The 15,618-nt window shown below is 41.0% G+C and overlaps 2 protein-coding genes across 8 annotated transcripts in view; one reads left to right on the top strand and one right to left on the bottom strand.

Annotated features, from left to right (window-relative positions):
• hspa12a (heat shock protein 12A) overlaps positions 1–15,618 on the bottom strand; it is a 189,493-nt gene that overhangs the window by 153,400 nt on the left and 20,475 nt on the right. The gene's annotated exons all lie outside the window — the stretch shown is intronic.
• The window catches only part of eno4 (enolase 4), a gene marked incomplete at its 3' end in the record, with an annotated part of 63,482 nt that overhangs the window by 47,456 nt on the left and 408 nt on the right, over positions 1–15,618 (top strand). The window contains exons 4-11 of the mRNA XM_079689926.1: positions 1,127–1,269; positions 12,203–12,372; positions 12,464–12,592; positions 12,780–12,848; positions 13,475–13,630; positions 14,656–14,781; positions 14,963–15,137; positions 15,505–15,589. Coding sequence (XP_079546052.1) covers positions 1,127–1,269; positions 12,203–12,372; positions 12,464–12,592; positions 12,780–12,848; positions 13,475–13,630; positions 14,656–14,781; positions 14,963–15,137; positions 15,505–15,589 — 1,053 coding nt within the window. The remainder of the gene's footprint in view (positions 1–1,126; positions 1,270–12,202; positions 12,373–12,463; positions 12,593–12,779; positions 12,849–13,474; positions 13,631–14,655; positions 14,782–14,962; positions 15,138–15,504; positions 15,590–15,618) is intronic.

Here is a 15,618-nt window from a genome sequence, read left to right on the forward strand (position 1 = left end):
CCCAAGCCAGGAGATAGGGAGTGATGTCCAGCGATCTAAATCTTGTTTTACCTTACCAAATAATGGAGTAAAATTGGCTTTGTACAGTTGATTAAATGACGGGGTAATAAATATACCGAAATATACAAAACCGGATGGAGACCATTTAAAAGGAAAGGATGGCCTTGTATTTGGTATAGTCCTAAGACTACCCAGAGGCATAGCGTCGGACTGATATCTCAGGCTGGGATAAAAACACTATGACGTTGTCCGTATATAAACTTATTTTATGAGATATCTCTCCAAGCTGCAAGCCTGGCTTGCGTGGCTCTAATGATCTCAGCCAGTGGCTCAATGGCTAGCGCAAAGAGGAGAGGAGACAGTGGACAGCCCTGCCTGGTGCCTCTATGTGTTGGAAAGTACTCTGATCTTAATCCGTTAGTTACAACAGCCGCTTGTGGGTTGGTGTACAGTATTCTCAACCATTTCAAAAAGTTATTGCCAAGACCAAATTTGTCCAATGTGTAGAATAGGAAGGACCATTATTGACAGCTTCTCCAGACGAGTCACTTTAGACTGTAACAGATCAGCCGCAGTTTCCACGTTTACAATTCTGTCCTCAGGCTCGCAAGCACGGGCTACAAGCGCCTGAATTTGAGTTGTTTGATCCTTTATGGCTGCGAACACTGTGTCTATTTTAGCGTTGAGAACCTTAGTTATCTTTTCTGTAATGTTGTCCATTGCTTTTAGAATATTTGGATCCGTGTTACCGCTGCTGCTAGCATGTTCAGGTGCGGAAGCTTGTGCTCCCTCGCCATGCTCCTCCTCCTCTGTCTCGGTCGTCTTTGCTTTCTTTTGTCTGGGCATATTGTCCGAAGTTTTTGAAAAGTAGTACTCCAGGGTCATTATATAGTAACAGCAACCATAAACTATGATAATTTTGCCATGAAATGTGATTAATAAACGGATTATTTAACAGTTATAGCCGGAGCTCAATGAAACACGTCTCTCCTCTATGCCGCCATCTTGTTTCCTTTCCGACACCATCTAGTTGACTTGTATTATGTGCATTTTGCCCCGTTATCTTTGTTAAAGGTCAGCCTTCTTTAGAACGCGTTGTTTTTCTGACCTTAAACTTGTTTTGCAGCAACTTCTTTATGGCCCGCTACCTGGAAGACAAAGACATCCAGAACAAGAAGAAGGAGGAGCTTGCTCCCCCCTCGGAGCCTGAGGTGGTGCCGTCTTCCCCACTCCCCGCACCGAGCAAAGAAAAGAAGAGTGTTGATAAAGGTAGAGTAGAGACTGGACATGCTAATTATTTCGTATCAAAATCAAATGAGCAGCGCAGCCAGATACTGAACCAGAACACGTTTGTGTGCTGGTTTTTCCATTTAATGTTATGCTGTTATGGACATTTATTACATTAGAAATCAGTTACATCTTCGGTTTGTACAACATGACTCTCCTACCCTTACAAATAAAAATCATTCAAAGCCTTAAAGATCCCATGTCATGCTTTTCTGGTTATTGCCCGTCCCCTTGTGTGTTCTGTAGCTTCTGCATGTAAACGGTCTGCAGAGTCACAAACCCCTCAAAGTACACCCTGTAGCGAGTAAAACTCTAACACAGAAAAGACCTGTCTATGCTGCCCCAGAACGCTTTGTTGGAGATTTCTCTTTTTCTTCCTGGGTACAGTGAAGTATAGTGACGTAACGTAACCGAGGAGCCATTACGCTGAGTCTGCACACACTCAATCTTTTCTCTGCTGCAGCTTCGCCGATTTCTCAGCCTGAGAAGGCGGGGCGCGGCGAGGTTGTGAGTCTGTGTGTGAGCACACCAGAGACGGAGTACTCGAGTGGCGATTTTTGGGACTCGTGACTCGACTCGCGCACTGATTGACGCGACTCGGTCTTGGACTCGTGAATTCTCGCGTACGCTGACTTGGACTCGGACTCGTGAATTGTTCTCCCCGCGATGACTCGGACTTGTTAACTGTGTTCGTTATTCTCCCGACCAGGAGAGAAGCTTTAAAATAGGAGACTAAATGGAGTCTCTGTGAAAGTTCAATTGGGTACTTTAATTTAAAAAAGGCGCGGGTTGGTCACAAGCATGATATTGTTCAGTCAGACAAACAGCTGTGATCCACTCCTCGATAGGGAAGAGAAGAGACTGGATCTCTCCTGCGGTGCTGTTATATATCCTCTGCTGGCTCCTCACCGCCAGCCGGCTCACCTTGTCTCCAATGTCCGTTATTGCATTTAAACAGAGGATAGGTTCTTTTCACATTCAATATATGCTTAACACGCCGTTTCTCCTCATATTCTCTTTCATCACTTTTCATTTAACACATTCTAAACGCTGTAATCAATACTCTAAACAATACTTCTCGGCTCGTTTGGTTTCCGGTCATTCCGGATGTTGTCACATGCTACTCTCGTCTGTAAACAATAATGTATTCAAATAAACTGTACCTTCATTTAATATTCAGCATGGTAGTATCTCGACATCTATAGTTGTAGTGTTAAGTCAGTAGGCTTCGGTTTGCACCACTCTATATCATTTCGCTACTAAATTCACCTCTTTAGGAAATCGTATATTAGCCACATGCTAAATGCTAACCGGAGATGAAGGATTTTCAGAATAAAAGCTTAACTGCTTGTGCACAAGAATTTCTGGTTTTTCAGTATAAAAGAGCATTAAAACTGACGGCATGTTTAAACTACATTTCCCCATTAAAACATTGATTTTAATTTCTAACAGTCCCTCCTTACACACCTAAAAGGTGTGTATAATACTGAAATCAATGAGTTCTTCATCTGAACTTTGCATATTACATATCTCATATTAACAAACATACAATCAAATGGAATGGTTTTACAGCCGGCTTTACAAAAATACAAAATAAATTCTTGTCTGTGTTCAAACATAAAAGTTTTCCCTTGTGCATCACTTCTAGTGTTTACATTCAATATCATTCTTCAAAATAGCAGCAATGGCTTGGTATCAGAACATTTCTTCGTCCCTCCTTTCACAGAAACCGTTCTCATACCACGCTCAGTGTTAAGGCACTTGTTTTTACAAAGTGAAAAGAAACAAACCATTTTAGAATAGCAATGATTTTTACAACATGAGATCCACCATATTAGAATAGTATAAAGTAATAAAGAATAAAATAAAATATCTTGGATTGGCAAAGTAAATTGAAAAATAAAAATAAACTATCTTGGAATAGTGTAAAGTAAATTGAAATGGATTCACTCCATTTTAGCATTTAATTTTGCTCACTTCTTCACATGATTTCATAATGTAAAGAATCACATCAGCTGGACATTCATTGATCAATCTCATCTCCGAACATCCATATCATTTAAACTAACTCATCATTGTCATCAACATCTGTATACGGGGTGGGTCGTCTTGTTCTGCTAGCATTTGTAATTATCTCCTCATGAGAAATGTACCCTCCCTCCTTTCATACCATTTAAGGTATGAAAGTAATATGTTCTCTAGAAGGGGCCGTCGTGATCAATCGGTACGTTCTACTCTGGGGTACGGCATTCTAGACAGTCATTTCTGGGAGAAGATTTTGGTCAGTTACAACAGTTGTAGAGTTTCATCACTTAAAAGTTCCTACTCAGTAACTTTGGGTGGTCTGTTCTAATGCAGTGATAAAGTCCCTGAAATGGTGGGAAAACCGGTGGAATATTAATAACGCATCATACTAATTTATCTTCAATTATGGTCTACTTAAATACCTATGCTAACCCCTTTTACAGTGTGTGGAACCTTGGGTGCCCGAGCATGTGATAATTACTTCCTCCTTTAACAAGGATTTTAAAAACAGAAGTCATTTCATTAATGGTTTGTAGTTCAATTCAGGAATTACACTTATGGCAGATATGTTTCTCCTTTGAATAACATCTCTAAATGTCAGGTCATCACCGATTGAATGGATGACCTTTAGGAGCTGGTGGCGCTTGACTTTTAAAACTCATACTCTGGTGCCGTGCGCTCCCTCTGAAGCTGCAAGTAAGATTTAAAACATCTGCAGGGTGGGTCGAGCGACCCCTTCTCCCTAAACGATATTTGTTGTAAAATATGCACAATCACAATGAGTGATCCAAGGCCCCGCATGTATTACTCCCAATTATATTAGTTTTTTTTTTTAATTAAAATGTGCAATCTCTCTTTGCCCAGTGTCTTTTTAAAACTCTACATCTTGGACAAAAAACAAATGTTATTTCCACCTTAATCTTCCCTCCTGAGGTAATAACCATGCTACAATGGAGAAATCAATACTCTAGATTGGAATACTATCTTTGGCTTGGTACTAGCTCTACCTTTAACATTTTCCATACAAATAAAGATTTGTCTGCTTTTATAGAGTGGTTACTAAAACCATCCCTTTAAACTGTAGGTCTATACTGTAACAAATAAATTCTTACCCAATTCACACATGAATAAAAAAAACTCTTAAAGAATAATTTGTTCATATATTGAAAAGATTGAATAATATGTTCTACCCTCAGTGTGTTTTTACGGTTATTTAATAGTTTCCTCTTTCTTTCTTTATAAATTAACCAATTGATTAATTCATGGCTAATAAATCTTTTTCTTTCCGTATTTCTCGTTGGTGAATAAGTGTGTTTATGTGTAAACTCACTCACTCCCGTTTTCCTTCTCTCCCCCTCTGGTTGTCAAGCCACGACCCCCTCACGTTCTGCCGGACCATGCCAACTCCTCCGTCCTTTCCTCTCCTCAGTCCACCTTCTCCTCAGTCCATCTGCTCTTGGATCCTTCCGCTGTAACTCTCTTCAGTGTCCCATCTGCTTTGCTTTTCATCTCCTCCTTTACAGTCTCGACTTTGTTGCATGGAGGGCGTATTCTGCTCTCATGTCCCACACTCTGCTCTTGTGTCCAAATCTTGTGGCTCAGCTTGGAACTTCATGTCCTGTGGGGGACCGATGAGAGTGTGCCTTTTTATGTCACCTGTAGTTCTGGATTCCTCAGGTGGAGATGGTTCTGGATAAAGTCTTGTCATTGTTGGTTCAGCTCTGCTTCTCTGTCTGTTCGATGGAGGAGGAGGAGTCTTCCGTGGTGAGGTCTTTTGTCTGCTTGGAAGTTGGGGTCGTAGCGTTCTGACAGGCGGAGAGATAGAGAGAGAGAGATCTCGGGACGCATTATCTATAGTTAATTCTAACACACTGAGGTAAAATAAATCCAATCTTTCCCACTCCATTTTCCTAACCATACTATCTTTCTTAGATGTTAAATGTCATCTAAGCCCAGTTTATGTTTTCTAATAATTGTACCATATCCCTAAACATTGTTTTCACCCACTGTAACATGTTTACTCCAATTAACTCTTTCAGGAAACCACTTTCTTCCATACATTTAAATACCTACATGTTTCAAGCACCACATATTTCACACACTATAAAAGAACGTCTCCATATTTTCTCCATCACTTTAAATCTCACTGTTATTTAGAACATAAGTAACTTTGGTGACTGGACATATCTGCAATGTCGCCACTGTCTGCTAGGAAATTTGGTTCATAGAGTTTGTACGTACAAAGCTGTACTTTTGGGTTAGTAGCCTGTTTCAACTGTAATCATTTTCAATAATTCTACTCAGGTCACCGGTCGGTTGTTCATAAACTTAACAGGGGGTGTTTCTGGTACAGACTAAAACATGGATCCAGTGTATTTAGAGATTCCCCTAATCTGTAAATCCCCATCACTTACATATCCCGATCACTTAAACCCATCTCATCATTTGATACAAGAACTGCATATAGGGGGGTGAATCATCTTGATTATAACCGCCTCTTGTTTGGGACCGAGTATTTCTAACTCCTCCTCTTGTTGCTCAGCTGATCTTTTGGCTCTGAGGATAAGTGAAAGTCTGTGAAACACAGCTGGAGTCTTGTTAGTGATGTGGGCATTCTCTATGAGTGAACTAATGGTTCCATGTTTTACTTGATATTGTACTCCCCATCCAACCAACAAGGTGCCAAGTGTAATGAGCACAATCAACAATGCTATTCTGACTCTTATCCCTAGGGGACCCCACAATTGGTTTGGCTTTGTTCTCATCATCTCTATTTTATCCCTAGTTGTGTCCATTACAGAATTTAAATAATGAGTCCAAAAATAACATACAAAAAATTGGACTCTTTTTCAGATGTAAAACAAAAAAAATTATAGGTTTTCACATTAATGTACAATCTATAAAAATCTATAGACAATTTGTCTTTTGAGCTGTTTCTATCTTTATCTTATTTCTATTTATTGTTTTGTTCCAGCTCTGCCAAATCAGTCCTAACTCCCAATAATGTTCTGGAAGTCGCCAGTGAAGGGTGACAATGTGTGAGGTGGTGTCAATTTGCTCCTTTTTCTTTACCTTTAAACCGGAGCTCGTGTGAAGTTTGTTACAACCTTTCACGCTTCCGTCCACCGGGGATGAGCCCACTGTCTTTTGTGAACTTTCACCCTCAACCAATCACCTGGCCGAACAGGAGTCTCTTCTGGTGTCTCGTCTGGTATCTCTGTAGTTTTCCTAGCCTGCTGTGTAGACAAAACTTGCATAATATTACTCAGACAAATAGAAGTGGATGAATATGTCAGAACTCTAATATCTAAAACTGGACCACTCCCTCCTTGGAGAAGGCCCAAGCTTTGGCATACCTCTTGTTGTTATGAGACCTATTGTCAACTACATGTTATTATTTATTAACTACGTCACTGAAATCAACATATCTGTATAATCATGACACTCCCTCCTTTGAGCATAAAATGCTCAATTAATATTGCAATGATTACCCTATTATGAACAGGACATGTAAAACCCATAACGTTGCATTAAATAAATATAAATTCTCCGTGTACCCACAAGGCGTACAAAAATATCATATGATGTATGGCCTTCTGATGGCATAAATGCATATTCACAAAACATTTCCCATTAGCACTTCTAATAGTTTACTTGTTTCAATAATGGCTTTTGTCATGGTATTATGCATCATCGTTGCTGCGAAAAACAATACCCCTGGTGTTGCTAATGCGTCTCAATATTTCTAGGATTAGAGGATTGGTTGACACTGCTGAACTAACATATGATAAAATAATCTTTCTCCAAACTGGAGGGAAAATATGAACTATTCTCACAGAGAGTGACCTGCATGAAGGGCTGGTGCTCCTCACTCATAATGAGATATTGCCTTACGCACTACACTATAAATCAGTAAAGTTACTCAAGAATAAATAAATAAAGACTGATTCTTGAAACTGTTGTAAAAACCCTACAACTTCTTCATCCAAGCTCTCAATCAGTGTTATGTTATTTAATCTGCGGCTCATGCCTTAAAACAGACACTTCAGACCGATTATAAAATTGTGTTTATGAGAAAAATGTAATCTGACTCCATAAATCACATAATTGTTTGATTAAAAACTGCATTTCTGGCTAAGAATAAATGAAGTTCCCCTTTAAACACAGCCCCGGTCTTCTGACGGGGTCCATCTATGTACTGGCTGGAAAATGTTGGGCCAGTCTCTGTCGCTCCGTCACAGTTCTCCCACTAACAGTCACTCTCTAGTTCTGCTGGGTTGTTGTTGACCTCTTCACTGGTTTGAGACAAGCGACCCTATCGGACACCTCCCTTTGTAGCCAGACTTCACCACAGCAGAATGGAGTTTCTGTTTTCAGGTCTGGACAGCTTCACGTCAGGTGTATCGCCGCCCCTTGCATATTTTGGGTGGAAGCCCGTCTTCTTGACCTCACTAGTTGTGTGGACACAATAGTTTTCTGTGTGGGGGAACAACATCACTTGTAATCTGTATCCTTCTCATAATTACAAAAATAGTCTGCTAAATGTTCTACTCTGCTACTTCTAATTGGTGGATGCTCTGTGTAAATGCAAATTCAAAGCAAAAGGAGCAAATTGAATTTGCATTTCACGAAATGGCGATTGCCCTGTCTTTGTTTTTCCACATGTGGGGTGTAAACAAGATGGCACCCGATTATTTCGCACTCTGACCTGTAGACAAAGAGATTTGTCCATGCGGCTCTCAGGTGGGAGTTTAAACAATGGCGAGGTGATCTTTAAACGAACCGTAACAAAGTAAACCACTGGTGTGGTATTATAAGCCCTGAAATCCAAGCCAAAACAACGCTTAGTTTAAAATAACAACATTTCTATCTAGTTTACTATGAAAAAATGGGCTTTATCTTATTGATATCATCACTTAAAGTTAGGGACCCTTACGCACTAGCTATAAACCTGTTCACGTAATATTTGACTTTATAGTCGACTATGGGCTTTATCTTATTGATATCATCACTTAAAGTTAGGAACCCTTACGCACTAGCTATAAACCTGTTCACGTAATATTTGACTTTATAGTCGACTATGGTTAACTGTTGCTATTTGGACACGCCAAACCGGGACCAATATGGAGACCTATCAGCCACTGATAATAGACCGTCGTCTTATTACTCCACTGCTGTTGTAATTCCGATTACCGTAACCCACCCGCAATATCTTTTTTTAAACAGAACAGTTTTAACCACTGATAAAGGCTTAGACCTTAACCAAGCCTTTCTTGAAAAGGACTTTCTTTAAAGCACTGACTTCGGTCTTAACCCTGAGTTGATTCACTATGCCCCGCTGGTTTTCACTTACTCGGCCCTTAACCGATTCGCTATGTCTCCAGATCTTAACAAAAATCGTCAAATGGGCTATATACCCTTACGTCATAGGCTAACTAACTATTAACGTAACAAGAGACACCTATGTGAAAGCAGCAAGGCACCTATCCGAAGTACAATGTCCACACACTATATATTTAAAATTCAACACCCACACGTGGTTAATAGCATGCAGGGTTAATGGAACAAAAGAAAGTGTGAACTCACCCTGCTTGTGACAAAACAACGCCTCGTGGTTTTAGAGTGATTATTTTATCAATTTGGGTTGTTTTAACATTAAAATGCACAGCTATTTTCAGGATCAGCCGGCTGCCGTCAAACACACAAATCTAACTTTGCCTAGTTTAACTAGTGAAGAATCTTTGTCATAACAGGCATCTTCTTACCGATTGATTTGAGCTCTTGTGTGTCGAATGGCTGCAAGCATCTCCAGGAAACAGCCGGTTGGTTTTCTCTCCTCGGTCAGCGGGATCACGTCAGGGAATTCACCAGATTGTTAACTGTGTTCGTTATTCTCCCGTCCAGGAGAGAAGCTTTAAAAGGAGACTAAATGGAGTCTCTGTGAAAGTTCAATTGGGTACTTTAATTAAAAAAGGCGCGGGTTGGTCACAAGCATGATATTGTTCAGTCAGACAAACAGCTGTGATCCGCTCCTCGATAGGGAAGAGAAGAGAATGGATCTCTCCTCCGGTGCTGTTATATATCCTCTGCTGGCTCCTCCCCGCCAGCCGGCTCACCTCGTCTCCAATGTCCGTTGTTGCATTTAAACAGAGGATAGGTTCTTTTCACATTCAATATATGCTTAACACGCCGTTTCTCCTCATATTCTCTTTCATCACTTTTCATTTAACACATTCTAAACGCTGTAATCAATACTCTAAACAATACTTCTCGGCTCGTTCGGTTTCCGGTCATTCCGGATGTTGTTACATGCTACTCTCGTCTGTAAACAATAATGTACTCAAATAAACTGCACCTTCATTTAATATTCAGCATGGTAGTATCTCGACATCTATAGTTGTAGTGTTAAATCAGTAGGTTTCGGTTTGCACCTCTCCATATCATTTCGCTACTAAATTCACCTCTTCAGGAAATCGTATATTAGCCACATGCTAAATGCTAACCGTAGATGAAGGATTTTCAGAATAAAAGCTTAACTGCTTGTGCACAAGAATTTCTGGTTTTTCAGTATAAAAGAGCATTAAAACTGACGGCATGTTTAAACTACATTTCCCCATTAAAACATTGATTTTAATTTCTAACAGACTCGACTTGTACATTGACGCTCTGACTTGGACTCGGACTCGAGCAAGTTTTCTCTGGAGTCTGATGTCCTCTATCCTGGCATGTGCACCTGTGAGGCGAGTTCAAGGACTGGGCCCTGCTATTCCAGTCTAGAGATGTCTAGAGACACCCCCATTGTGCTGTATGCTGTCACACATTCTGCTTCCACATTGGAAAAGAGCAGCGCAAAATGCTCGTTATGTGGAAACAATATTGAAGAGAAGGCTCCGTAACACGTTACTCTATGGATCGAGTTCAGTTCGGCTGTCTTGAACACTATCATCAGAGTAATGTGATCTAATAAATAAATAAAGATTCAGCCGATAACACAAAAGCACATGGCTACTTAACATGCAGAATGAGGTCATTTTGCCTGCTAAGTAGCCATGTGCTTTCTGGGGATAAATATTTATCAGTAAACCGATTTAACCGGTAAAAGTTCCTTCAAAATAGAATCCCGATCTTATTACTATCAAAATAAAAGTGCAAAACGAAAACTTTACCATGGGAAAATATTGGCATACAAATATAATCACTTCTCTAAAAGGTAGCTCATTTTAAATATAGTTAGACATATTAAAAGGTCATTGACAATAACAATATTAATATTAGTAATAAGCTTTATATTTGTATAGCACCTATTACAAGAATTGTAGCCAAACTCGCTTCACAGCAGTTCAAAAGACAGATTAGTATAACATGACAGGAAAAGCAAAGTAGAGGAGCACACATATATCCACGAAGATTAATACATGAAGACTTGTGACTCGGACTTGACTTGGACTCTTCTTAAGTGACTCGGACTCGAACATAGGTAATGATGACTCGGACTCGACTCGGACACTCCTTGGGTGACTCGGACTTGGACTCGGACACAGGTAATGATGACTCGGACACTCCTTGGGTGACTCGGACTTGGACTCGGACTCGACTACGACTCTCCCTTGGTGACTCGGACTTGGACTCGGACTCGAAGAGTGGTGACTCGAGAGTGACTTGGACTCGTGAATTGGTGACTTGACTACAACACTGGAGCACACACACAAACTCCCAACCAGGCTGCAGGTGTGTGTGTGCTCGGGCTGGTTTCGGGCTGGGTTTCACTGTCTCGCAGACGGCCACTGGGCGGGGGAGGGGGCATGAGCTCCAACAAGCCGTTTAGGACAGAGAGTTAATACACATACTTTACAGAGATGCTGTATGAGAAACCAATGTGAGTTTGAAAAATTGCACAGTATAAATCTATTTTAGTAGACCTCAACAATGGAATTATGATCAGTAGAAATGGCCATGACATGGGACCTTTAATACAAGTATTATCTGTATCGGTACCATTAAAGGTACAATGTTTAAAATAAGCTTTTTTCTTTTCTTTTAAACATAAAACAATAAAATATTAATCAATATCAAACAGGTTACAGTGTTTGACAAATTGTCAAAAGTCTGACCTCAGACCAGAGGGATAAGTACAGTCAAGGTCTGTGTCTGTTTTAGAGTTTATTTATAAAAGTGGCAGAGCCGAGAAAACTCTTCCTCCCAGCCGTCAGGAGGATATTTACCTGCTCTTCCAGTTCTCTGCAGCCTCGGGAAAGTCGTATCCCAGAGGACTGCAGACCTCCTGTTGCAGATCAACAACCCCACACAAGGATTAATAGATAGCATCGGGCCGGCTGTTCGATTAAAAAAAATTGTTTGATCACATTTTGTGTATTCTTTCCCACTGATTGACTTACAGGCAGGCATACAGGTATTACACAGGAGTAAAACAAACACTGTAAATGTATCAACACTAGGAGAGAGAGAGAGAGAGATATATCTTCTCCACCAGTCCTTGATATTTCAACCAAGACCAGGTTGCAAATGAAATTTGCATTGTGTGCTTTAGATTCTTGACCTCACCTTTTTTTAACCTGAAATTGGTTAAAAGAATGGCTAAACATTTTAGTCTAAAAATACCTGGATCTTGCCGGCTATCTTACGCATGTAAAGTACGTTTTTCTAAAACTCTGCATTCAGTGATACTTCTTATAAATATACTAGTGGATGGATTTTGAAATTTGATGATGTGGGAGCAAAACAATCTGACACCTTAACCACCTTGTCTTATTTATTTTGCTCATTTCTGTTGCTCTATACCGTACATCACCTGCAAGCCTAAAATCAGACTGTGAGATCAGACTGCTGTTGTTTGTTTCCTTCTTTAAAACTTGTTTTGCTTATATCACAGGCAAGAAGAGTACCACTGCAGAGAAGCAATTACCTCCAGCAGAGCCACCAGAAGCAGTTTTGCCTGGGAGCCTAGCCATCGGCTCAGTGTCTCTGGCTGTGGCCCAAACTGGAGCAAAAATCCAGGGCGTCCCTCTTTACAGATATATAGCAGCTCTGAAGAACATAAAGGTTAGACCACACAAACACACACGCACAGTGTATATTCACTAACACTCCACTGGGAGAAAAGTGTAATGATGTCTTTAACAACTGTACTCAGGATCCCGCACAGTTTCACATCCCAGTGCCTTTAATAACTCTGCTGAGCTGTGGGAAAACTTCTACTGGGAAACTGAGTTTACTGGAGGAGGTCATCCTGATCCCCAAAGCTGGACAACGAGTCAAACAAGTAACTTTCAAACACCTGAAGTTACATGTTATATCTGTTAGTAGTAGGTAACCTGGTAATGTATACAATTATAGTGCTCTTTGTGCAATTTATTTAGCTTCCTTTGTTCATGCTACAATGTGTTATTGGAACGACACCTTAGTTCTTCTATATTCAGTTTTCACTGCATTGTGAACTTGTTCCACAGATCATCACAAAGACCCTTGAGTTACAGAAGGAGATGATGAGAATAATGAACACTTCAACAAAGCATGGGGTGAGGGGAACGTGTTTTGTCCTGCCGTACTGTAAGAATAGAAGTGAGTTAACATGGGCTTTATGAGAGCACACAATGTACACGAGGCAGAGTTCAAGGCCTTTTAATGAGCGTTCCTTAACGTTACGTAAATAAAAGATTATTTTCCATTGTCCTTGCTCGTGTTTTGTCCTGCCGTACTGTAGGAATAGAAGTGAGTTAACATGGGCTTTATGAGAGCACACAATGTACACAAGGCAGAGTTCAAGGCCTTTTAATGAGCGTTCCTTAACGTTACGTAAATAAAAGATTATTTTCCATTGTCCTTACTCACCTTCAAATTAACTCATGAGTGCAGGCCTGGAACTCTTTCAGAATGCTAAGCATTCAATATTCAACCTTTTTCTGTCATGCAGCTTTTGTACCGCATACACAATTATCTCCGGCATTGTTCAATGAACCATAGTCTTAACAATCATAACGTGAACAGTGAAGAGGGGTAGTCTTCCAACACATATAACCTTGCAATGACAACTGTTTCATTCAAATGTATGAATGAACACTATTCTACTGTTATTCACATGCAGCTGAGCATAATGAATACATGGTGTTGACGAGGTGAACTGTGTGTTTGCTCCGAGGCTCAGGCAGTGCTGTGTGACAGTGGAGTGCTGGCTGTGAGCTACGAGCGGCCCGAGCAGCCTCTGGATCTGATCACTGAAGCCTGCTCCAACTCTGGTCTGGCCCTGGGAACAGAGATCCAGTTAGCTCTGAACTGTGCTGCGTCGGAGCTCATGGACTATGTAAGTGAACCTGCTGCTGGCTTTCTGTTGCCCCTTTCACACCAACGCGGTTCCAGGGCCGGTTCGGAGCTAGAGCCTGAAAAGCACCGTTTTTTCCTGTTCACACAGCAGCAGAGCCGTATTATAGCAGCTATCGGATGGAATCAATACATGGGCTGCACAGGTTGTCATGACTCATGTCCGACTATCACAAGTAGAATCATAATGAAAAATACGCCGGTAAAATGCCAGCTTATGCCACAATAGGATAGCAACAAGTAGTCAAGATGGTCAGTTTAGCTTCAGTTGCTATGCTAACATCACCCATTTTATACCAGAGAAACTTTCATAACAGCGTTGTGATGCCAAACTGCAGCGGTCGGTAAATGTCGCTGAAACACATGAATAAACAATGAACCACGGCACTCTGGAGAAAATTACAAGGGTTGAGAAGTAGTTATTTAATTAAATCTGGCTTCGTATGATTAAAAGCAACTCGATCATCAACCCGACGCCGTTGGGGAGAAAATCAGAGACGTCATGATGCAGCAGTGGCAGCACCAGTCGGGCTCTGGGCGGTGTGAACAAAACGGGGGCTGAAATGAAAAACCGGTTCCGAACCAGAAAAGCTCTAGCACGGACCTAGAACGGGAACCGCGTTGGTGTGAAAGGGGCATGTGAGACAACGTGGCCACGTCCTTATATGTGCACTCAGCTCACATGCTAATACTCAGGCTGGGGCAGTAATGGAATAATGTAATCAGATTACAAAAACAGGTAACTATATTCCCTTGCAGTTACATAAAAAAATATGTAATCAGATTACTCTTACTTTTTGATATTGAGGTAATCCAAAAGGGACAAGAAGTAATCAGATTACATAACTCTTTATTTTCATACTCAGACTAGGTGACTGGTTACATATTTTTACATGTAACTAGTCTTTGTAGAAGATTACATTTTCAAAGTAACCCTCCCAACCCTGCAATACTGTTTAAGCACCGCTGAAAGAGACATCCTGCAGCTGTTTGTCCTCCTCTCCTCAGACTAAAGGGAAGTATGAAATTGCAACAGGAGTTTTGAAGACTCCGGATGAATTAGTTGACATGTACCAAACCCTCGTCATCAAATACCCAGCCGTGGTGGCCCTCATCGATCCGCTCAGACGAGAAGTAAGTCTTAAACATGATCATTTCCGGGTTGACAATTGTGTTTATAATTTACAGACAATGTTGTTGATACGGTGTGTGTGTGTGTGTGTGTGTGTGTGTGTGTGTGTGTGTGTGTGTGTGTGTGTGTGTGTGTGTGTGTGTGTGTGTGTGTGTGTGTGTGTGTGTGTGTGTGTGTGTGTAGGACAGAGAGCAGTGGGAGAAGCTGAGCAATGTAATTGGAGACTCATGTTTGCTGCTCTCTGACATCACCTACAAGGCAAAGGCCCCGCCCCTTCCTGGAGTCAGAGGTCACATCTTAAAGCACACTCAGGAGACAACAGTCAGTGACTTGATCTGCATCACATCAGAGCACAAAGGTAACACGTCCACTGAGGGGGGGGGGGGGGCATTAAATGTTGGCCAGGACAGATCTCAGCGGTTAGTTATTAAAGTACAGTTTAGGAATAGAACAAAGAAACAGTATTCCTTGGCTTTTTTACTTTTTTCTTTACTGTATATAAGCTTTCAATTTGACTAAAAAGCTTTAACAGCAGCAGTAGAGTCCGTTTGTAATCATTAAGACTGAGGACATGAACTTTGACTTAAACTAGATGGATGGATGGATGGATGGATGGATGGATGGATGGATGGATGGATGGATAGATGGATAGATGGATAGATGGATAGATAGATAGATAGATAGATCAGTGGTGATGATGAGTGTGTTTCCTGTCGGTGTTCCAGGGTCAGTGGTGATGATGAGTGTGTTTCCTGTCGGTGTTCCAGGGTCAGTGGTGATGATGAGTGTGTTTTCTGTTGGTGTTCCAGGGTCAGTAGTGATGATGAGTGGGTTTCCTG

The sequence above is a fragment of the Notothenia rossii genome (assembly GCF_949606895.1).
Source record: "Notothenia rossii genome assembly, chromosome: 6".
Taxonomy (NCBI): domain Eukaryota; kingdom Metazoa; phylum Chordata; class Actinopteri; order Perciformes; family Nototheniidae; genus Notothenia; species Notothenia rossii.